Source organism: Epinephelus fuscoguttatus, linkage group LG13 (assembly GCF_011397635.1).
Source record: "Epinephelus fuscoguttatus linkage group LG13, E.fuscoguttatus.final_Chr_v1".
Classification (NCBI taxonomy): Eukaryota; Metazoa; Chordata; class Actinopteri; order Perciformes; family Serranidae; genus Epinephelus; species Epinephelus fuscoguttatus.
In genome coordinates, this window is record NC_064764.1 from 17,185,214 (window position 1) to 17,209,834 (window position 24,621).

At 40.6% G+C, this 24,621-nt stretch overlaps 2 protein-coding genes across 11 annotated transcripts in view; both read left to right on the plus strand.

Annotated features, from left to right (window-relative positions):
• The first annotated feature begins 577 nt into the window (after positions 1-577).
• Positions 578-19,730, plus strand: kansl1l (KAT8 regulatory NSL complex subunit 1-like). 2 transcript variants are annotated; one of them, XM_049593808.1, is made up of 16 exons: positions 578-815; positions 1,578-2,689; positions 7,114-7,261; positions 7,828-7,980; positions 8,423-8,526; positions 9,504-9,678; positions 12,183-12,357; positions 12,668-12,796; positions 14,834-14,980; positions 15,155-15,252; positions 15,577-15,689; positions 15,999-16,071; positions 16,167-16,279; positions 16,642-16,762; positions 18,373-18,618; positions 19,266-19,730. In XM_049593808.1, the coding sequence occupies exons 2-15, from the start codon at positions 1,620-1,622 to the stop codon at positions 18,592-18,594; spliced, it is 2,841 nt and encodes a 946-aa protein (XP_049449765.1). In that variant the 5' UTR covers positions 578-815; positions 1,578-1,619; the 3' UTR covers positions 18,595-18,618; positions 19,266-19,730. The 2 variants fall into 2 exon arrangements, with proteins under 2 accessions (XP_049449765.1, XP_049449766.1); XM_049593809.1 differs by having other exon boundaries at positions 7,117-7,261.
• Positions 19,731-24,515: 4,785 nt separating this feature from the next.
• map2 (microtubule-associated protein 2) overlaps positions 24,516-24,621 on the plus strand; it is a 134,680-nt gene continuing 134,574 nt past the window's right edge. For 8 of the 9 annotated variants that reach the window (XM_049593794.1, XM_049593796.1, XM_049593797.1 and 5 more), the window contains exon 1: positions 24,516-24,601. The gene's annotated coding sequence lies outside the window, so the exon portion shown is untranslated. The remainder of the gene's footprint in view (positions 24,602-24,621) is intronic. The other variant, XM_049593795.1, reaches the window with a different exon arrangement.

The window sequence follows — 24,621 nt, forward strand, 5'->3', positions numbered from 1 at the left end:
GAATTTTCAAAGTTTTGAACTTTAGACGCTTGCTGTAGCGCCACCATCAGGACTATTGGCTTGAATTTACAGCTGAGGATATCTGGCATGAGACTGGACCTTTGTGCAAAGTTTGGTGAGTTTTCACCCACGGGAAGTATGATTTCCTCGGAAGAAGAAAGAAGAACGAAGAATACCTAGGATTGCAATAGACCCTAATTACGTGTACATCTATCAGTCTAACCACTGAATATCAATGACAGACTAACAGATGGATGGATACCCAACCTTCCCCTGATGTAGATGGAGACCTATAGCATATAGATAAAATTGTATTGAATTAATTGTGTTGAACAGATGTTTCCAGCAAGTGTTACAGCTAACCCTTTTAACAACCTTCACCCCAAACTAAAATGTCTTAGGTTGTGCCCCGCTCTAGTAGGCTAATGTAATTAATTGAATTGAGTTTAAGGGGGAAAAAATGTGGGAAATGGAATTTTCCCACTCTGCGCTCTCCAAAGTCCGAGCTCCTGAGGAGGTCTTGAAGGCACCACGAGTGTGGTCCAGCCCCTCCTCCCTGAGCCGTGTTTGTGTTCTCGGCAGTTGGTGAGAGAGGCAGAGGGAGGCGCGGTGTCAGTTACCAGGAGGAGAGATTTACCGATATTCTGGGTAAAATAAAAGTCACCGTCGGACAGCCAGTTGGATAGGTAGATGAAACAGTCACGTTTAATTACCTGGAAGCATTGTCAAAGGAAAAAAGAAAGATTTAACGTCATATTAAGCCGCAAATCTTACTGGAATAAACGATGTTAAGTCAACGTTCACCTCCTGTGCAGGTGAGTAACGTTAACGCTCTGAGAATACTTTGTAGACCGTTAACGACCGTTATTTGTGTCAGTTTAGCTACATTGGCATTTGTTTTTTAGACTGTTTAAGTCACTGCTAATGTAATGTCGTTAATTTAATCTAATGTACGTGTAACCTGTGATAAACGAGTACCCAACAGCGTATAAACCCCGTATTACCTACCCTACCTGGTTTGTTTGCGGTCCATTTCCTTCATGGTTGTTAAACTTCATTAGCATACACGATTCTGCGCTAAAACAAAGTCGTCTCGAAGCTAATTAACTACTTTATCATATTTAAATCCAAATTTCTTGTTAAAACAGTGGGAAACCAAATAAACTGTGCTTCAGGTATAAAATGTGGAAATTATGTTGCCAAATGTGCGTGTCATAACCTAAATATGTGCCAGATAAAGGGTTAAACAGGGTGCAGAGAGGACTGTTAACATTAATGCACCAGTTGGTTCTCACAATGAGGTTTCCAGGTTGACCCATTAACCGTAAAAATGCACCAAGATAAGATAATTGACGTTAATGTGTTTGGCTAAAGCTGCCTGTGCATGTGCTGTGTCCACTTTTCCTATCCTGACATTGTAGTTGGTCTCCAATGTTACTCCACCACATGTTTATGGTCTTTAATATGCATAAAATATTCCTAGACAAACCATATTTTGCATATCAGTGTGCGTAAAATTCTAGTAGGATTACAGTTTAGGGCTTTAATCACCTACAAATGTGTTTTTCTGCTGTCAGGTTATTTAAGGTGCAGTCTGTGAAGCCTGCTTTCTTGGCGTTATGGCCCCAGCCCTGACCAGAATCCTGAAAGATGGCCATGGGATCCACCTGTCCTCCCCTCCTGTCAGAATGGACTCAGATGGGAGAGCCATGTGCACCACAGAGCTGGACACCCAGATGAGGTCGACAGATGACGGTGACCTCCAGAAGATGTTGCTGAACCTTTCCTCCTTTCCCTCTCGAGGCTCCTGTCTCCCTCTGAGCCCGCTGGACGTCCCTGCCAACCCTGTGCTTTCCCCACATCTGCAGGCGTCTGCCAGCCAATGTGAGACGGTGCTCCTCCCCAACCCTGCTTCCCTCCTCAACCTCCTCTCCTTCAACAAAGGCCCGAGAGATTCTCATCAGGTGGCCTGCGTCTTCCCAGGTGTACCAGACATGTTTTTAGTCCCTCTCCCTGAGCACAATAGCCAAGATGCTTGTCTGCTGCACGGACACAGTGCTGCTCCTAAATGTGGGCCAGATGGTGGTGATGTGCATCGCTCCCCTCTTATCTTTACCAGTGTTCCTCCTTCTTACTCCCACGGGGAGATGAACCCTCAGGGCACTCCCTTCTTTGCACCCCCACCTACACTGACACAAGGGAAAGTGGCTGGAATTGGCTGTCCTCTTCCATCTTTAGTACAGCCTTGGAGTGGCAGGGTGAACTCTGAGCAGCTGGCATCCAGAGTTGTGGCTGTGAAGAAGCAGCTCTCCAGGCAGGCAGGGCTGCAAAGCCGAGCTCAGAGTCTGCAGAGGAGACTGCACATTCTGCTGGGAGAGCACGCTGTGCAACACTACAACCAGCAGCTGGAGGGGCTGACAAGGTACTGTCAACTCAGAGGTGTGTCTCTCGATAGCTCGGACTCCATACATTCTGGTATACTACCTCCACAAGTGGGAAGTGAACCCCATTGTTCTCGGCTAGAGTCATCCACAGCCTCATGTTCCTTTTCGGAGCTCACAGAGTTCAGCTGCTCCAGCCAGGCGGTACTGAGAGGCCTGCAGGAAGCCTTGGACTCAGAGGCTACAGCCAGCAGCAGCTCGGACGAGGAGCAAGAGGAGATTCTCTGCAAAAAAAAGACTTCAACTATGTGAGTATACAGCAGATGGAAATAGGTTATATGTAGTTGCATGTGTCCTGTAAAACAATATACATTGAATAACAAGACTAAAATTCTGGTGCCTGAAGGTGTCTTCTAGAGAAAGCAATTTTCTTCTTCTTCCCCTTACTCTAATGCTCTCCACATACACTCCACTCCATCATTTCCCTTATGAAAAATTGTGGGGGTGTAGGGAGGTTAAGATAGGATGTGAAGCTGTAATAAACAGATTTGGTGATAAAAAACCTGTTAGTTGTTTAATGGGATGTTCTGTTTGTTTGCAGACACATTTTCCATGCAGGGTTGGTGTCTTTTTTTACAAGCAAATTGACAGACACCAGTTTCCTTGGTGTCGTAAGTTGTGAGCCGCCTTAAAATCAAGGTCTGTTTCTTATTTGAAAGTTTGTGTATTTCTTTAGAGCTACAGTGTGGATCATATGTGTCACAGCTGGTTATTCCAGCTAAATAAACAAGCTGCGAAGGAGGGACTTCAGAAATCCCCCGAAGCACGTATTTTGCTTATCAAGTTGAGATGGTGGCCCGCATGATTTCACACAGTCAGATATGAAGTTACCATCTAGTGCTGAAGAAAACAATAAGAAATCGTTTCACAAGCTTCACTGCACTCTCACTGCCAAAAGATTTGTTTTGCTTTTCTGGGTTGTTGTTGCCAGAGTCCAGCTGTGGTTCACGTTGGAGCCATTGCCCTTGTTTTTATTCGCTCTCGGCAACTTTTCAGTTCAGGACAACAAAGAATGAGGCAGAACTAATTTACAAGAGCTACAAATGTGGTGTAAATTGAAGAGACTTATTTCAGAATGACAGTACAAGTTTTGGAAAGTCAGCTGTCTGGGTGTATGAGGTCCACTGTGCCGCTGCAGTATTCGGCGCATATTATACTTGGCCCTCGGCTAAGTTTACAGTGTGGTTGTCATAAGCACACGTTTTGTCCTTCCAGCTGCGGAGAGTGTGATGACATTTTTCAGCCGTGCACACACATTCTCTTTCCATGCTGCAGTCATAACACATTCAACAGACACGCCAGCACTATTGCCCACAGGCTAGGAAATAAACACCACCATGCCAGCAAGCCTGTAACATGCCAGCCATTCTGTGCCATCGTGCTCCTCCTTGTTCTAGTAAAAAATACTTCTGAAGTCTGTGTATGTGTGAGTGTGGTTGGGATGGGCGGTGCTGCTGTACTTGGGTCCTTGGTAAGTGGGAGTCAGATTGCACTAGGCGAGGAAATATGATGGGAATCCTGACTGATTGTATGTTCTGACAACTTGTAAGGAGTGTTTAAGGGGTGTCTTGCTAACAAGACAGTGCCAACTTGCAGAAAAACTGTGCACATTACACACAAAATTTATTATACTCAGCATTTTGCATGTTTTCCTTGTTAAGTCTTTTTATTGGTCTGTTAATTGTGGCAAAATGTCCAAAAATAAATATGATAATGAGAAACATGTCAGTACTAAATCAGGAAATGGGAACAATTGAGCTGAAATAGAGAGACAAAAACAACAAGATGTCTGTGCTAATAATAAATCCAACATGTTGATGTCTTTTTTGCACTGTACAAGATGATTGGTGCAAATTGCCAACAGACCAAGTGCAAACATTACAAATTCAGTCCAGTTGGTAATGTTAAGCAATTTAAACCTTCTTTATACTTCGCAGCCATTGAGTAAATCATTTTCCATAAACCAAAACTTTATCAATCAAAGGAATTGAAGAATCTACGGTATAATGAAAGTCTGTAACGGACTATTAATTGTCATACCTTTTCATCTTTTTTTTTAAGTACATGATTGCCCTACCGTCATGCTAGCTTGAATACAGATTCTGAATTTGGTGGAAGTGGAAGAAAGAATTTCTTTCTAAGATAATTTTTTGGTCTGATAGTAGAGAGTGACAAGAAACATTTGGGGAGCTACTCAAAGAAAAAGAGAAAGATCCAGTAGCTGTCCTGAGTGGGAATTAAACTGCGGATCTCGAAATCCATCTTAGGCCAGTTGCCCACCAGGACATCCTGGAACATTTACCTAGCTTGAGATGAAAATGTCAGTGACATTACACAGTGTCAGAAATACTTAAGAGAATGTAAGGGTAATGTAAAGTGACAAGCTTGGACAGTCTTTGGTTTGAGAACAGCATTCGTCCAGCAAACAAGGCTCTCTCTCTCTCAGATCGATTTACCGCATATTTGCTTCCAAAATTCCAGAGAAGAAGATACCTGCTCCTGTCCACATCATGCTTATCATTTGATTTGAAAATTGAACTAGGCAAAGTGTCAGAAAAATACAGCTGAATTTAGACACTTTCCACAACATCTTTATTTGGAAATGAGATTCTTTAGAGAGATTTATGTTATGTTACCATGTTACCAACCTCATGGTACCAGGTTAATAAACTTACTAGTCAGGAATGTGGGGGCGTCAGTGTTAGGGGAGGGGTAATGTCTTGGTCTTGGCTGTAGTCCACTTAGACCTTTCTTTTGGACTCAGTTTATCTCCGGTTTAAGCTCAGTAGCATTTATTTTGTCAGTTAGATGAGTGCAATAAACAAGAGTTGTTTCCAAAATAGGCGCATGTTTCTTAGCACTGAGAACAGGAATGAGAATGAGTGTTTTCTGTGTGTAGCATCTTTGTGTGTGCGTGTGTGTGTGTGCGTGTGTGTGTGTGTGTGTGTGTGTCTTTTTATTTGGCCAGCTTGTGAGCGTCAGCTTGCCTTTTGTATGAGTCTGCTGAACAATGCTCTGTGCTTCATCAATAAAACCTCCCCTGGGGAGTTTTTATGGCAGGTTCCTCCTTGGAAGAGGATGTCTCAGTGTGGAGAAGGGACAACTCATTGCCCTCCTTTAGGAAATGTGAAAATAGTTGGTCTTTAACATTCTAAGTATGAGCTTGTAAATCAGTGACACAATTTAACTTCAACTTGAAACCATGTGTCCACATTGCTCTGTGCACTGGCAGCGGTCCTCCACACCTCCAGCTGTTGCTCATTTTCAGTTTTCAGTATGTTTGTAATTTGAGATATAGTGTATGGGAGTATTCGTGAAAGGCTATGAGTTGGAAAGTTTAAGTGCAGGACACACCCAAAAATCTGAATGCCTGAGGAGCCAACAAACACTATCCAAATAGGAGAAATCATAAACCCTCAGCAACTTGCTGGGACTGGCCTTTTATTCAACCACGACTTGGCTGTGAGAACTGGTATTTTATCATTGTGGAGGGTTGCCAGTGGGTTGCTAGAGCCCACATTTTATTCAGCAATATTATTATTATATTCATGAAAAATATTTATGTAAATGCATACTTGCACACTAACAGGTATAAATCCACCTTCCCTCTCCTCTCCCGTCTCCCACTGACTCACCCACTGCTTGGCAAATATTCCAGGAATTTTCTCATTATACAGTTGGAAAGAGCCGCAGGGCAGCCAGGTCTGGTCATTGTCTGTGAAGAAAAGAGGGAGCCTACTCTTCACTAAACAGATATCAGTGTAGGGTTGAGTGAAACTCCGTTCAGAATGAACCCATTTCAAAGTTCTCCTTCATATCTACCACAAACTAGATGTTATTGTGATCAGGGAAGCAAGCATTTTGGCTGGTAACAGGCTAGCTACCTCGTAATACCAAAGGGTATTGTCAAATCCTGTGTAGCTGCTTGCTGGCTGGTCTAACCTTTCTCTGTCCTGCATCAGAGTGTTTGAAGTGGGGGGAGTCCCTCCCTGTCCTTGCCAAGGTCCAAGAGCACTGCCATAGCAACTATTGCCCCACTGAAGCCAGCCACACACACACACACACACACACACACACACACACACACACACACACACAGACACAGAAGACAAATGCTAACTGAACAGGCTAGTGCCATGGAAACATACTATAGATACACACCACACAAATCAACAGTGTTCTTTTCTGTGGCCTAGATAAGCTTTTGTGCTTCAGCAAAATCCCCCCCACCCCATGCTGATAGGATGCTAAACAATTTACACGCTACATGGCAACATGGTTGGCATAAAATAGGTCATAAGATGACAGTGCTGCAGCACAAATGTGAGAATTCACAGTTTGGTCTGTCAGTGCTCTCATTGTGTCTCTCAATCTCTGTCCTCCTCCCTTCTTTGTGATACTTTTCCCTCTGGTGACACACTATTTCCTGCCAATGATTCTCATATGCTAACCTCTTCATGCACTTCTATTTAATGGCCTTAGTGGATTTTATGACTTCATTGAGTGTCTTGAAATTTTGCCGCATTTGAATTCCAAAGCACAGAGAATGATCTTCTTGTGAGGTCCTTTCAGGGCCCTGGGGCATTTGACAAAAATGAAAAGAATACTGTAATACCACTGCACGGGTCTAAGTGTCTTTCTCTGTCATCCATCACCCTGCCCTTCCTGCCAGTAGCAGCAGCAGCAGCTGTGAGAGGCGGTGGTTGGGAGAGAGAGCGGAGCTGGGCAGCAGATGGAGTTGGTTGCAGCTGCATCTGGTCGAGTTGGAGGGGAGGATACAACAACTGGTGGAGCTCCGCAAGCACATCCGCTCCACCAAGGTAAGACAAAAGTCCTCTGTAACTGCCTCAGTAAAGGGCAGTTGACATAATGTACCAACTGGCAACCTTGAATTATTAATGGCTTTTAGTCAGGCAGTGATACAAGTCAGTTTTGTGTGAAGAGAATGTATAGGGTCAGAAAACGTTTGTTGTTTTAATGTAACAAATGAATAGCACTTAAGCTAAAATATCTTATAGAGAGGTGAGCTATTGTAGTCACACTTTTGCATAAAGCAATACAACCAACTTTCATGGACTGCTACTAATATGAAAGGTAACAAGAGAAAACCATCTTGTAATAGTTGCATAATGAAGGTTCAATACATGTCAGAGTATCTATACACAATTAAAGAGTTGAAAATATGGTGTTTCTCTACTTTTAAATAATAATCCGTGTGAATAAAAAGTTCTTGGAGTGTTAAATTCATTGCAAGGATCCAAAAATAAAAAAATAGTCCTTTTATTTTAATCCAGGTGGACCACCCTCCCAAACTGGGGTAGTCTTTAAAGGTTAACTCGTGTTTTGTGTGTGTGTGTGTGTGTGTGTGTGTGTGTGTGTGTTGAAGGGTGGTGTGGTGCTTGCTGAGTCCCAGCCGCTGACAGACAGACAGATCCAGCAGACCCTGCTGAGAGAAATGGCAGGGTTATCCTGCACAGCCTCGGATGCTGACACTGAACCTTGCAGCCCCACACGCCTTCTGCACAACATAGAGAGACAGGTAGGAGGGAGACACTAGCACACACACCTGTAATACTGTGTGTGTGAAGAGTCTGGTATCAAGGGGATTAGTAATCTACAACACAATGCACCAAATCAGGTGGATATCCTTTTAGCTTATCAGTCTTTTGTGCAGAAAAGGAAAGCAGTCTGTGTTTATCTGTAATATTATTAATAATCATCTCATAATAATTATTTTGTGATACACGACGCAAATTTGCACCTTGGTGGTACAAAAACACAGAGGTTCCTGAATAAAATTAGCATTTTCTTTGTGAATCCTGTTTACTCTCATACTTTCAAACCACACTCATGTTGATTAGCCCACAACATAGCAAACAATATACTGTACTGACTTGCACTAAAGAGATACATTGAATTTAACACTTACGTTGAATATATTACATGTGAAAATCATTATATGGATGATGTCTTCATTGCAGAGTGCTCAGCTCAGCCAGATTGTCAACAGTCTGATGCCTCCTCTCAGCTTTTCACCACTTTCCAAACAACCACACACCTGGAAAGGCAAGAGAGGCTTCACAAGGTAGAGAGCACACACACACACACACACACACACACACACACACACACACACACTCACAAAGATCTAAGACTGCAACTATCTGAGCATGTCACTGCGAGGGTTTCTCACACCTGCACTTTTCACTTCAGCTGTGTTTGCAGTACGTGGATGTATGTAAAATGTGTGTATGTTCTATAAAATACAAAACAGAGAAATGTGCACTGACCTAAGTTCATCCATTGTCTAGCTGAGGCCCAGGCTATAGGTGAAGGTTGAAAGCATGCTCCCTGTTTGTAATGTAACCCAGTGAGACAGCCTGGTCGGTCCCCACCATCTGGTCTCACTTGAATCATCCCTTCATGTCTTTCCTTCCTGCTGCCTTTTTAACTCTGTTTGTCTGGCTCTGAAGATAAAAGCCACGTGATTAAAAAAAAGGCATTCTGCTTGTTTATGCATGTAACAGGGGGTTATAAGTAGGTACAGTATTGTTTGTTTCTGGTTGTTATTCTAAGTGAAGATCTAAGACCAACAGATGCCTCGGGAACAGCGCTGGGCTTTAAAGCTGATTTGACATAGTGGCTAAACAGTGGAATTACAACTTCCAGGTCTGTCGCTTGGTGTCATTGGGTTCAAAAAGACTTTTTCCCATAGACTGACATGGCAATAGAGACATCTCTAAATCAGTGGATACATTTTTTTCAGGCCTACAACCCCCGCAAAATTATTAAATTATTTTTTCCCTTATTCAAGTTAGCAGAGGGCTAAACAGGAAGTTAGTTGCTTGGCTGGCAATGTCTCTCTCTTGCTCTATGGGCCCAACAATGTGGAAGATCCAGGTAATTTTATACCCGTGAAGCCCCACCTCCAACGCTGTATCCAGTTCTTTTAATACATCCATGAGACCAACAACCAATTGATAAACTTGCTTTTTGAGTTTAATCTTAGCATGAATCATATCCACAACATTTCTATGACCTAACCTTATCTTGTCCCTGCAGTGATCAGAGAGGAAACGATGTTTTTGTGCCTGGGGACTCTAAGAGAAGCAGACTTGGGACCAGGAGGCTCTTCAAAGCTGATGTGTCATGCGTGTGTGCCCGGACCCGGCCCCTGGTCACCTACCACAAGCCTAAACTGTTTGCTTTCAACATCTGCAACCCCAGCGGTCGACAGGTAGGCACACATGCCGTTTCCTTTGTGCCTCAGTCTGTCCGTCTGAACAGTCAAAGCTTACATGCACATTCTCTGTGACATGACACACCTTGACACACAATCTTCAACAATGGAAGTCTGTCCCTGAAGATGCTTTGTCTTTATTTCTTGGATTATTTGCGGATTAATTTACAGTGTGTTGAATGAGCAGTATCACTTATTTACTCCTCAGTTCTTTCTATATTCTCATCTGTTAACTGCTCTGTGCTTCTGTAACAAATCAATTTCCCCACAGTGATACATTAGTGTCTATTCATTAGTGCTGCCCATGTCTCTGCGCAGTGTAAGCGGGTGTAGATAATGGGTGGATGCTAAAATACACTTGCATTTGCATTTTTTCTGCTCTCTACTCAGGACAGTTAGGACAGAAATGATGATGACACCAGCACTATCCCTAATTACTCTATTGCTGCCCAAATGTCCTTCATTACAAAACATCTCCTCTAAATTCCAATCGCAGACCCACTTTGGGTTTTATAATAAATGTTAAAGAGCTGAAAATTTATTTGATTGAAATTATTCATGTATTCAACCCTAAAAGCAGTGGCTCTCAGTCAGGCCTCAGCGTTGGAAAGCCACATCACTAAAATAGTTCCTCAGATTAAACAGGAATTAGTGTTCAAAGCTGCACACCTGCCTTTAATTAAACAATAATATCCCCTGGATTTGCTTCAAATGAACAAATGCATGTGATTATTTTAGAGCTCTCGCCTTTATTTAGCCAGGGGATATTGCTGTGTTCTCGCCAATTCAAGTGTCAAGTGGTTGGCAATACCTTGCTTAGCTTCACACAATTCTACTAATAAATAATGTGCAGTTAAACACAGTATCACATGCACAAAACTTTAATTTCAGTTTGTGTTCTTTTTGTTGATATTTTCATTTAAATTTGCATCAATCAGTATTTAATGTTAACAATAGACTAAATGACTAGGTGTAATGTAAAAGGGGCTGCTCTTAGTGACACATCCAGCACCAAGTGAGTCAGTTATTTTTCTCAGCAGTCAATGGAGACCAGCATGGAGGTTAAGGGGAAGTGGACTGTAAGTCAGGTGGCCCACTCTGTACCTGCTGGATCTATAATTAATTAACTGATTGCTAACACGTTTGTCATTTATACAGTAATAATACGTCAGTGTTGCGCTGTTGACAGCTTGTTCAAGTGCCCTCCAGTGAACAAAAGAAATCAGTAATGCAGCTTTAATATGAAATTTAAAACCTGATTGAAAAAGCTGTGACAAGTTGACCTGTCATTTCAATTCAGAACACTTTAATTGTCACTCAAGGGGCAATTAGATGCAGGTTCTTGACCCACATTTGAAATAATTATGTGATGTTAATATTATGATCTTTGCCAGGTGTAACGCTGGACCAATCACCTTGATACTTTGTGTGCACATTTATGACTGTATCCTCAAGGACCGCTCCTGGTTGTGGTGATTCACAATCTGTTTGACTGACTGTTTGTATGCTGTCACTGACAGCTGACTCCTCACGCCTCTTAACTAGCCAGTAGGGGCCGCAAGTTTTCTGGAAATCGGCTCGGCTAAAAACAACAGGCTTTACGTAGTCTGCTGCAGGACACATTATGGGCTTTGCTGTGGTTCAAAAACGGACATCCATCAAAAAGTTTAGTCTCATTTGGAACTGGAACATCTGCAGATTAATTCCATACCTGACATGTTTTGATCCACTAAAGTTAGATATGATACAAGATGACTAAATCACCACTTTCATTATCATTGCCATCATCGTAACTGTAAGGGAGCCAGGAAGGACAATTCCACTGTGCACAGCTGGACCACATACCAGCTGTGATGCAGTTTTATTCGACCGTTTCTGCTTCGATTAGGACATTGTTCCTTGATATTGGTGCCTCTCCCATAACTTTGTAACCAACAGACAAAGTTAACACTGTTAGAAATCAGAGATTTGTGGCTGTGTTTTAGTGCTGAGTGCAGTTTTTTAGTTGTAACTGAGATAGACAGAGACAGTTTGAATCAGTGGGGCCGATGTTAGAAACAAAAGGTGTGAGCCTTATTTTCTGATATTTAACTGGCTCGTCTTTAGTTTATATACAAACATATAAATGAGATGAAAGCCTTACTTCCAATATACAGATGCTGTGGAGTTTTAACATCTTGCATGACACCACTGTTCTACCACAGAGCCCAAAGCGATTGAAGCTGTTATAATAAGAAGCAGCACCGAGCCACCAGCATTGTGATATTGCCAGATGACAAAGAAAGCCTTTTAACAACTTAATTACTTTAATCAGTGTACTCAGAGTGCAGCTCTCTTAAATCCATATGACTCATACTCCAACAAAACACAAGGAGAAAGCCAAGTAAATACTGTAGTTAAAGAAACACTGTGTCCCGAGTTATGCACTTGCTAGCTTGGCTCTCGTGCAGTATCATGTGGAAAATCATTTTCTCTCTTGTTTTCTCTTTCTTGTGCTTTAGGACACGGGGACGGCCACGTCTACCCTCTCCTCTTCTCTCTCATCATCTTCCTGTTCATGTTGTTCATCTTGTGATCCCGTAGTCCTGTGCTCTGATCCAGACTGCAGCTCCAGTAGAGTCCTCTTATCCAGGACCTCCAACTCCACACCCCACCCTGTGTCGTCTCATTCATTTGGTAGGAGACACGTTAACACTACTGTACATAGCATCTGCCAGTGTAAGAGTCTTTACAATCTTTAACATGTGAGAAGAAACTGGACACATCAACCAATAGAACAGTGATGTATCCTGATGTGTTGTTTTGCATCAAGATGCTGCCAGTGTGTGGGCTTACGTAGAAAACAATGAATGTGGGTGCTTTTACACGTGTCTTACACCACCTGGTGTGTGCTGTTTTGACTGCATGCTTGCATTTAGAGATCAGCTGAGTGCAAATGTTTAAACTGTTTTGACTGCATACTTAAAATAGTGTCATCTTCTTCCAGACACTCCTCTGTCCCACCGCTTAAAGAGGGTCCTGGCCAGAGAAGAATGGTCCCAGAGGCCTTTGGTTATCAATGACCAAGCGAGTCCAGCACACTACAACAGACACAGCTCCACACCACAGCACAACAGTGAGATTCTCCCCTTCTGTTCTATGTTGCCCTCTCCCTTTTCATTCTGCTTGGTCTACTCTAATGACTGTATCTAAAGATGGACAATGTGTCTCTATCACTGTACAAACTGAAACCAAAATATCCTGGGTACGGGCTGCCATCTTGCACTGGTGATGTCATTTTGAGCTGAATTCTGTGCAGTAGTGATCTCCGTGGTATCTGACCCATCATGAGCAGCACTATTGATTGCGAACACACCAGTTGGCACACACAACTGTGAATCATGACGCCAAACCCCCTTTTTATAGCATCAAACAACAAGTTAAAACCAAGCTTATCAAAAAATCAACACTTGAAAATACATCAACATGATAAGAACTACCATTTACTGTGCCATGTATCACCTTACCGAGCATAAACATATGTTTAGGTGCTACTTGTGAGCTGGACCAGAGCAAGGGTGTAACCCCCTGTGTTGAGGTTATAGCCAGCTGATGAGAAAGATGATGAGGAAGGCAGAGGTGCTATGTGAAAGACCTGTATTCTTGTTGCTATTTATCTAACAGATAGGAGCCTCACTGGCTTTTGATCTACTGCTCTTTCCTGTGGTTGAGCTGCACGGAAGTCTGTTATTGAAATTGCCTTTTATTAGATTTACTGTAGCTACATATTTACGGGCACTTTGATCCCAATTTGATAACACAGAATAATGTCATATAATTTTTTAGTCTACATTGGTGAAAACAGCAAGTTTTGGTTGTAGTGAAAGGAGACACAGGAAACCAGCGGATATGGAGGAAATAAAATTGCCTCTGTTGCCGCTTGTTATCTACCTGTGTAACATTACAAGTGGTTTCTAGCATGTCAGATATCCTGCTGGGTCTGTATGAGGCTTCCAGCTGAGCAGTAGGTGGAAGTGAAATCATCTGGCATTTCACCAGTGTCATTGTGTGTCTTTATTCATGTGAAGCTAATGAATGATCATTTACTTCTGCACTTACATGTTTCTTGCAGCTGTGGTTTCTGGGCTTAAAGTGGCCCTTGTGCCCATGTCATAATGAAGATTGATGATCAATCAATTGTTTAACTGACTTTTGAATGTTCCCTGATTATCCAGGGACTAATCACAATGTTTTTGATGCACATTCTTTTTTCCTTGTTTGTGTTAAATACAAATGTGAGGGTAAAAAGAGACAATATGTGATGTACTAGAAATAGGGAGAGTAAAGAAGGAGACACAATGGGGGCAGATTGGAAATTGACTAAGACGTCACTCACCCAGCACTCCTTCGATTTCCTGTCAGCTTGAATGATCATATTCTCCTTTGTCAATAGCAAAAAGAGAAGACAGTCTGTCAAGTAGACGTCACCTAAAATAATAGTCTGGCACATGGCAACAAACCTCGTATCGTAGCGGATCATAACTGAAATAGAAAGAGATTACATAAACAGTCAAAGCAAGCAGAAGTTGGAAATATGGACGAATGGCATGGAGAATAATAACTAATGACGTAAAAGGGATTAATAGTTAACTATGGCAGCTGTGTGTACAGTGTAAGAATAGAAAGCACAAATGATGTGCTGTATTATTGATACAGAGGATTGATTCCTCTTCCTATTCCTTCTTCATCACTTCTGCCTCTCCTTCTTTTCTCCTAATGAAATCTGAAGCTCTGTTTGAAACTGGTAGTAGTTTCCAGATGTCACTGACCATAACAACACTCGAACTAAGGCTGAGATAGGTGTGTGTAGATGTGTGTGTGCATCTGTAACCTTTGTAGCTTTGTGGTAACTGTAAATCAAAAAATGCTGATGTGCTGTGAGCAAGGACCAGAAAACTGAGAGGCAGTCAGCTGCCAAAATAATGGGACTAGTGGTTAAGGATTAGCTTTTGTGCACTTCAACCAAAGCGTAACAGCCCAGAGGAACTCAAGTGCAGATTGTAATGAAAGGAAATTCCTGTGGTACATTAACTCAGTTTGTGTGTGTGTGTGTGTGTGTGTGTGTGTGTGTGTGTGTGTGTGTGTGTGTCTGTGTGTGTGTGTCTCGTTGTAGGTCACAAATACAAGCAGCATGCAAGGCATCATAAAAGCAGAGTAATGGGTCTGTCACCTATCAGGACGGCGGGCTCTGGTCAGAGTCAACACAGGAGAGCAAATCGGAGGAAAAGGAAGGGAAGACACATCCACAGGATTATAGAAGGTGTGTGTAAGCAAGTGTGTCTTCACCCTGTATTTCATATTGACAGTGAATCAGTCTGTACATGAATGGCTACAGTGAAGGCTCCTGATCCAGAGAAGCAGGATTGGTCAACACCGTGTGTGTGTGTGTGTGTGTGTGTGTGTGTGTGTGTGTGTGTGTGTGTGTTATACCCAGATGAAGAAGATGCCTTTCATCAGTTCTTTGACCCAGACAGTTCAGATGAAGTGCTGGAGGAGAGCTACACACAGGTTTCAAGCAAGCGGGCCTCACAGGTAACACACGGACTCACAAACACACTTTTTTAAAGTGAATACTTGTGAGAACCCTCATTGACATATAGTAACCCTAAAACTACAAAAACTACACCTAAACCATTTTCTAACCTTGACCCTAAAACCAGCTCAAGATTAGAATCAAATGGGTAAGCACCTCAAGCACTTGTGATGTGACTTGACATGCATCTGAGTAAAATATAAAAAAGCTGGTCAGTCTGCAGAAAGTGCTGTATCACAGCAATCTGTTGATGTAGATGGGCTTTGAATGTGTGAGCACCTCTGAATCATGGGTGTGAACTGTCACACCATGTGTCCTTTTAGGGCTTCGTGCGCAAACGCCAGGGAGAGAGTGTGTACAACATCAACAACATTGTCATCCCTATGTCTCTGGCTAAAGTGGAGAAGCTGCAGTACAAAGACATCCTGACACCCAGGTATGGAACATAACAGCCTCTAAAGGAATTGCACAGAATTGTTAAGGCTGTCCTTTTGTATTCTGTAATTACGACAGACTTGAAAACTAAGAATCAGAATAACAGCACATGAAATTTGCTATGGTTTTTCATTGTACCCAGAAAATGAATCATAATGTCCTTATCATCCCTGTATTTCATGCACGTTTGATACATAAAATATGGCTGTGATTAAACATATTGCTTTTACTTTGAAATAGAAAGATGCTGTGCACACTGTCCGCCATCATTGTGTGTCACCTCAAAAGGTCTGTCTGTCTGTCTCTGCAGTTGGCGGCTGGTGGACATCTCACCTCTGATGAACAGTGAGGCAGAGATGGAGGAGGACAATGAGGAGGGGCAGGTAGTGTCCCATCCCTTTGGACATGAACTTTTTATTGTTGTTTTAGAGGAAAACATCTTTTTTCCTCTGTGTGTGTGTGTGTGTGTGTGTGTCAGGTGGAGGATCTCACTAATGAAGTCTTTGCCCAGAGACACCTGGCCTTAGAGCAGAGAGAGAAGTTGCGCTGGCCATCATGGGGAAACAGAAAATGCTGCAGGCATCCTAACAGGTGGAAACACACACAAACAAAAATACACACACAGGCTCAGAAATGCAGCATTGATTTGAATACTATTACATCAGATGACAACGTAATGCAAGGTGAACTGTATGCATCAGGTGGGTTGGGGAGAATAAATTGTCTCTCTCAAGCATCAGAAATGTTGGGCGGTTTTATCATAGTTCATGCTGTTATCAGAAGATGATACCAAAGAGATGCATTTGACAATTAGATAAAATGCTAAAATCTTTGTTCTGTGCTGACTGTGCACACTTGGTTTGTTTATCCTTGAGCATGTAAATACATCCTGTGTGAAAGGAGAATGTTGAGTAATTTCCTTCATGGGGTTGTGCTTGTTTTTTTCGCTCCAGATCTGGCAGCAGGCTGTCAAGCAGTGGGGGCGGGATGTGCACATCAGGAGAGGAGAGCTCTGTGGAGCTGAGTTGTGCTCAGCTGGATACTGATGAACAGCAAAGCTCAGAGGAGTGGCTGGTAAGATCAAAAGCACTACAGCTGAAACCCCAAATCCCCCAAACAAACGTCGAATATCAGAGTATGATGATTCAGGTGCCACAGGAGGGAACTCACGCTGAGTCATACACAGCAGTATCCTATTGGCTGTTCCTATCATGATACCATTTCTCCAACATAGTGGCAACTACAAAGAGGGGATTTAGCTGATTATCATCTTTCATTTCAACCCCTACATGTTGCTGAAAGGATATTTTCTGCCACATTTTAAAGATACGCTGTGTTATTTGTGCTTCAGAAGAGCGAGGAAGAGTATCAGAGTCAAAATAGGTTGCAGGCTAATCAATACTCTTTCTCAGTCATACTGTGCGAGTTATAAAGCCTAGATGCATTCTTGAGAACCTACACAGATACTTGTCTCCACTTTGCTGCAGTCGATGATGCTCTGATTGCAGTGCTCTGTGCCACTTTGCTTTGATTGGAGTATGTTTGAGTTGCTACTAAACCAGACTGTCCAAATCAGCGTTCTCCACACCACAGATATCCCCTACTTCACTGCTTCATACTTCTTACGCACTACAGCACCCACGTAAACCTTGATTTAAGAACATTTGATTTTTATGAGTCCGCTGCGGCGATAGCCATGGCTGGAGGAATTAAGTGTTTTGGGTTGTCTGTCCTAAGGTCCATACATCCGCATGTCCCATTCTTGTGTACACAATATCTCAAGAATACCAAAGGGGAAATTCTTCAAATTTGGCACAAACGTTCACTTGGACTCAACGATGAACTGATTTGATTATGGTGTTCAAAGGTCAAGGTCACTGTGGCCTTGCATCTGTTTCATTCTTGTAAATGGGACATTTAAACAACGCCTTGAGTGAATTTTCTCAAATTTAGCACCAGCGTCAGCTTGGACTCAAGGATGAACTGATTAGAATTTCATGGTTAAAGGTCAAAGATCACTGTGACCTTAAAAAAAACATGTTTTTGGCCATAACTGAAGAATTTATTCACCAGTTATGACAAAATTTCACACAAATGTCTAATAGGATAAAATGATTAAGTGGTGAAAGTTGACATCCAGAAGGTCAAAGGTCAACTTAACTATGACATCATACTGTTTACATCATAACTCAGGAACAGAAGGGAAGACACTTAGGCAGATATTATTTGGTGACACAATTTTGGGTGTCAGTGTTGAAACTGCTGATTATATTGTTCTTCTGTGCTGATGGGTTGAAGATGTGTGTGCATCCATGTTTCAAAATATGTAGCTTCATTGCAGCAACACTTGTCAACTGTCATGGCTACATATGGGCCTGGACAGTTATGGATATAAACTGTAACTGCAACTTGACTGGTTCGCAGAGGCATACAACTGTAAGGAGGTATTTCTAGGTTTAAACAGGCATCAGAGCCATGCAGCCCTATGATACAGCCTTAAAAATCTAAATTCAATGAAGGGACTGATATTGGAAGATACCGTGTTGTATTCTCATCCTTGTGTCCATAGAAAATGATACATATGCACATCCTAGACACAAAATCATTCCACCATGTCAAAAATATTCACTTTACAGAATTGTAGATTTGCTAAATTCCATGATATGCCCTCTATCATCCGACAGCCTCAGTCACCCTGGGAGCCACGAGTGTTTCCTCTGGGCCAGGAAGAAGAGGACGCCCTGCTCTCTGATAACCTAGAAAAAGTTCCATCGGAGTGGTCAGCGTGTAGCTCTGCCTCGTCTACATCAAAGAACTCCAACTCCCATCTCCCCCCAGCTCAGCCCACTGGTGCTACACTGCCGTCTGGTGGACAAAGCCGGAGTCGCACACTCAGTGGCAGCTGAGAGCACAATGCCTTACTTTTACATGTGAGTTGGGAAATACGGTAAATTCCCTGTATGTTCTTATGTAGTGCTCACTTACATTGTTGGTCCATACTAGAACTTTTTGTTGAATTTTTTCTTTAGGTCTTCTTTGCAAATTCTTAAATTGTTCATTCATTTGACAAGTTTTGATTAAATAGTTTATTTTCTTTTCGAAGTAATTCAGTAAGGCAGATGTAAGGCATTTGTTAATATTGCAATACGTTTTACAGTAATGTGTCCTTTTGGTTCATTAGTCAGTTTATCCAATCATTTTATTCTTCATTCATTCAATAATTTAATTAGACATTTATTTAAATTACCTGTGCTTTCATTTGTCTGTTGAATGACTAATTCATAAGACACATGATTTATTCATTTATGAACGGATTTCTGGTTTCATTTTTCATAACATACATCTGATCATTGATTGATGTAGTAGTCATTAACAAAGGCATAACTCATTCATACACTCATTCAAAGTCATTTAGGTAATTTAGGACGAGTAATTGAACAAGTTCAGTCAGCAAGAGAGATTGGGAGACTCATACTGTCAGTCATCAGATCTGAAACATCGAGAGTCAACATATAGAGGCGGTTTTGGTTATATTTGTCAGTTAAATTAATGAATAATTATTTTATTTCCTCTCCAGATCTCCCCACGTCAAGGACCATGAGGAGAAACTATGCCGTGGGAACCTTAATTGGGATACTCAACACATTCCAGAACAGTGATATTTATGTTATCTGCTCAATACTTTAAAGCAAAGGTGTTTTATATACATTCTGTAAATATTGTAGCATGTGTCACAATAGTTTTAACTTACTAGTGTAGCTTCTGCTACTCTTTCAGGTTTTATTGTACAAGAGGTACTGTATGTAAAGACAAATGTACCAGCACAGCCCCACTGTAGTCTCAGGTTTGTGTGTTGTTTGTAGTTCTCACTTATTTATTCTCACAGTTGTCTCAAAAAGTCTGTGTAGGAAGACTTTAATACATAAATATTTACGTAACTTTTATTTGATTTACACGTGCCTTTTGATTTCATGTTTCTGTTTGTCTGTTGATGCATTCATTTGGTATATATTTTTTATGAAAGTTATTAGTAAACAGTAACATTAGTAAACAGTGGTGGATGTCATGCTTTGCCAGACAGTACACTTCCTAGAATTTTCTGATGACTGATTCATTGGCTAAAATATGTTTTGCTGCTGCCCCCATCCACAGCAGTACATTGCTCAGCTTCCAAGGCGATACTCCTGTCTGCTTCTCCAAACTGGGAGCATTCCAACTAACACCTACTGTAGGTAATGCACTGACTATGGATAGTACATCATACAACCCCACTTCAAAAGATCCGAACTGTCCCTTTAATGTTCCCTGGTGGGGGTTGCCTGTGAAAGATTACGTCCTCGTTGCAGCTCTTGACTCCTGCTGTTGCATTGATGCCCCTGCATTGAGGGGACAGAATTGGATAGCCCCAACCTTTGTGTATCAGAGGAAACAATTTGGCTCTTTGTACTCCCCACGAAACGTCACTGTACAGGGAATTTGTTCATTTCAAATTGGATACAGAGAAGAAGAAATATCAAGAAAAGAAGAAGGGGAAAAACATCAGGTTTCTGTTAGCATCACAAATCCATGCTACGTTCTACAACCTGTGAAAGCTGAGAATTTCACTTTAAAGCAGAATTGTAACGAAAAAAGGATTATAAACACAGCACAGGCGAACACACTGAAAAATTTAAAATGTGCCTTCAGACATGCAGCAATTCTAAAAATAGAAACATTAAGTGAAGCTTCTGATCAGAAGCTCTGTGATTTCTATTTCAGTCACGTGCAGTGTGTCTGCAACTTCAGCCAAGTGTACTTAACTAAGATGTCATTGACACAAGCTAGTACTGAAAGGACAAACTAATACGAGGTCATGTCGGTGATTTAGATGATTAACATTTATGGAGGTCACTGCTTTTTAGGGCCATAGTCCCAGTGAAACAGCTCGTACTTTGATCCCATATGTATAACCTCCTCTTATAATATCCCTCGCAGCTACCAGGAGGCCTAATGGGCAGATGGTGGTCAAGGTCATCGCTCTCATCTTCATGTATGTGTGTCAATTGCTTCATACCAGGGACGGAAGACAGGTTGCCCAAAATTAGACACTCAATCACATGAAATGAATTCACAGATAGTAATTATTTTATTCCAGGTTGGTAGGAGTTAATAGGACTTGATTATTAATTGAGTTTTCCATTTCCATTGCTTCAAATGTCTGCTGAAAAACTGACATGTAAAATGTGCATATAGCAAAGTAGCCAACAGCCCAACATATGAACAGGTAGAATATTGCCCCTCTGTCTTCTATTGCACTCTGGTACAAAAGCTGTGAACCATCTTTGGCTCGGGTGCTGTGACCAAGAGGCCTTCTCATCTTACCGTGAACAGTCAAAGGGAGCCGGCAGCCTCTGCCCAGTCACATCTGTCTGATCTGGCAGCTGGCGGGCAAGATGAGCCTGTGGTGGCCACATGGGGGCCATATTGCTCCTTAGAAGCCAACTTCAGTCAACATTGAAACAGAATCCCTCAAGCCTCTGCTCATTGAACTGGAATTAACAGAATAAACTGGAGATAAATTGTTAGTAATTAGTATTCCTTCAAATGAACTCAATCTATGTATCATGGATACAACTATTAAGAGCAGCACGTTGTTATATTTTATTTCTACATGTTGCAGGTACAGCAGTTGCACTCCAGAGGGCGCTCTTATCAGAGAACATCTTGAACAGCCCAGCTTTACAATTTTCTATTACAATACTATAATATGACTGCTTTTATGCTGTACATTTTTGTTTTTACTGTGAGATAGCATGATTTTTAAATGTCCCTATCTGTCAATTCACGTCTTCCCCTCTACAATTTGAATCAAGAAAATCTTGATTTAAATCTCACTGCAATGGTATGTTTTCAAATTAGAATGTCCACATTGTAGGGATTATTTCTTTGTAAAAAAAAAGTAGTTCTAGTGGAAAGTGTAAGTTATCAAGTGTTTTCCTCTTATTGTTTTTCAAAGCTCTAAGCAGTACACCTACGATCCCATTAATTTTAAAATTCTGCAAATAGAAACTCATTTTTTTTTATTAGTTTATTCTATTTTATTTCATTTTATTTTATTTTATATATTTTATTTCATGTTATTTTTATTCTATTTTACTTCATTTTATTTTATATATATTTTATTTCATGTTATTTTATCTTTTTATTCTATTTTATTTCATTTTATTTTATATATATTTTATTTCATGTTATTTTATTTTTTATTCTATTTTATTTCATTTTATTTTTATTTTATATATTTCATTTCATTATATTTTTTATTCTATTTTATTTATTTATTTATTTTATTTTATATAGATACTTCAGAGGGTAAGTAAGATGAACATGGTTTTTGAAGTTCGTAGTGTATAGTAAGCCATGCACCGGCAAGCACAAACCACATTTTATTACGGCAATTACATCCGTCATTTATGAGGGGTTCAAAATGTGTAATTTTATTTCCTCTAACAGCTAGCCTTAAAAATATTTTTTCAGGAGGAAAGGCGTTCTGGATGAAGGGGCTAGTTTAGCTAACTAACTTAGCAAGCTAACAGCAACAGATACACTCACAAGTTTAACCCTTATGCACTCTTGCGAAATAGTTGTCCTTTTGATTTGTATTTTTTAATAACTTTGGCTGTGTAAATGCATATGGCATACATTTTGGGGAGAGTGTGAGTTTTCTTTCAAATTTTGGAAGTTCAGCCTCATAATAAGTCAATAAGAAACAGTGTAGCCTAAAAACACCCTCTCAGACCCAATTAAAACCACATTTTTTTTAAAATCTCATGCCAGTTACAGCATAACGGCTTTCATTCTGTGATATCGGACTGTTACTTTAGAGTGCTGACTTCAAATTTCAAATTTTAGTGTTTACTATTTTCCACCATATTGAGCCATCTTCTCATACAGTATTTGCACTATGGGGAAATTGCATGCTGATTTCCTGGTCGCCACTAGGGGCATTGATGCTGTATTAGGAACACTGTAGGCCAGTGTAATGAAACCAAAATCATGTCTGCGTTGATAATTGTCAGACAGAAGTGTGTATGTGTGTGGATAAATTAGTGTGTCTGTGTGTGTGCAACTAAAGAGATAAGCATTCTATTGCACTGCAGGCACAGTGAAACCCACAATGCTTGTGAGCATGCATGTACGTGTGTATTCTTGAAAGGGTGTTCTTGTGTGCCTACATGTAAGAGCAAGTGGTTCTCATGTCATTTTTCTTTCATTCGCTCTGAAATTAGTCTGGTGTTTTTGCTTTATTTTCAACCCTTTCATGCATAGTGCTCACTACAGTGGACAGCTATTTGAAAGCCATTTTCTTGTATCTGCATGAGGTTTTAATGCTATAGTTGCATTTAGGTCACTACCGTGGACCCTATAGTGCGTCATGCCATACACTGCCACCCACTGGACAGGTGTTGTCAGTGCAACACAAATCTCTCAAAACCAAGATGGCCGACAGAAAGCAAGAAATGTTGTGCAGCTAAAGAATATCTTGCCAGTCCTTCTATAATAGGAGACCCTGGCAGGTAAATAAAATCTGGCAATATCAAGTAACATCTAACGAGTAATGCAGTTGTTAAATTTTCCAAGTATTAATTTTATGTTGTGAATAAACTACAACTAATCATCTGTCCACTGAACTGGACATCATGCATCACTGGCTATATTTCAACTACAATTAATAGCATTACTGCAGCCTTGTTGTTCTTGAAAATATCTTATCTGCCATGGCATGATGGCATTGAACAGTATATGAACATGTTAAAATATGTAAACACACTAGCTTATTAGCATTAAAGTATATATTTTAAAGTTTCATTTGATATATATCATTTTTTAAATTGGTTTGTATTTCTCCAGTTGAAAACTTAAACGCATGCGCTCCAACTGAGTGCACGTGGAAAAACTCTTTAAACTTTACTTTTTCATGCCTAGAGAGGAATAAAAACCCTCAAGAAAAAAAATCTTGATTTAAGTCCTAATAATATCCTCCACAAAAATTTGCTCCTATTATATGGACACTGAATCATTTTTTTTGAGTTATTTTTCATCTAAAAACATAATAGCGTCATGTAAAAAACTGACATTTAAAGGGTTAAAATTCTGAAAATTAATGAATATTTGGTAGATACTGTATGATGCGAACTGGAGTTGTAAAAGTGGAAAATAATATTGATGTATATAATTTTTATAGCTTTTTGATGTGGACATTTTTGGACGAAGAGGGAGTTGTTGTTTTTTTGTTTGTTTGTTTTAAATCTGACAAAAAAGTGCATAAAAATATCAAAATCAGTGTTGTTGCTAATCATTGATATGTCCCAAACTGCAAAAAATAAAGAATAAAAAATCCCCTTAGCATATAGTGCACAGAAAATAATTCAAATTTTGTGTTTTTATTTTTAAATGAAAAAACAATCAGTCAAACAAACAAACAACAGTGATGTTATGTAAACAAACTAGCCTTTAAATAATAAAAATTCTGAAAATAAATGAATATTCGGTAGTTGTGAACAGTGAGTGATAATGGTTTAAAAGATTAATTCACTGAAACTAGAAAATAATTTATAATATTTTAATAGCTTTTTTTTTGCGGAGACATTTTTGTCCACGAATGACACCATAGAACTTTTTTAAAGGATGTAGAATTGTTGAGGTTACATTTACATTACCATCGCGTTTAAATCTCTCCTAAATTTAAAATAACGTACACAATATCTACCAATACTCTCTTAATTCTAGAAAACGGGTGGAGCACAACACCGTAATAACCAGAGCACAATGACAATGTGACGGTGAGACTTGTACAGTCATTACGGTAACTGTAGGCTGCGGAGCCCCTGTGTCCGACAGACCCGGAGTTGCACTGAAAGACACTGCGCCGAACAGGTAACAGATGACACGTCTTT

Excerpts from the sequence above, each read along its gene's own strand:
- kansl1l (XM_049593808.1), top strand. The coding sequence starts at position 1,620 with ATGGCCCCAGCCCTGACCAGAATCCTGAAAGATGGCCATGGGATCCAC. Across the intron at positions 9,679-12,182 it reads GCAACCCCAGCGGTCGACAG|GACACGGGGACGGCCACGTC; the intron begins GTAGGCACACAT and ends CTTGTGCTTTAG. Across the intron at positions 12,797-14,833 it reads CTCCACACCACAGCACAACA|GTCACAAATACAAGCAGCAT; the intron begins GTGAGATTCTCC and ends GTCTCGTTGTAG.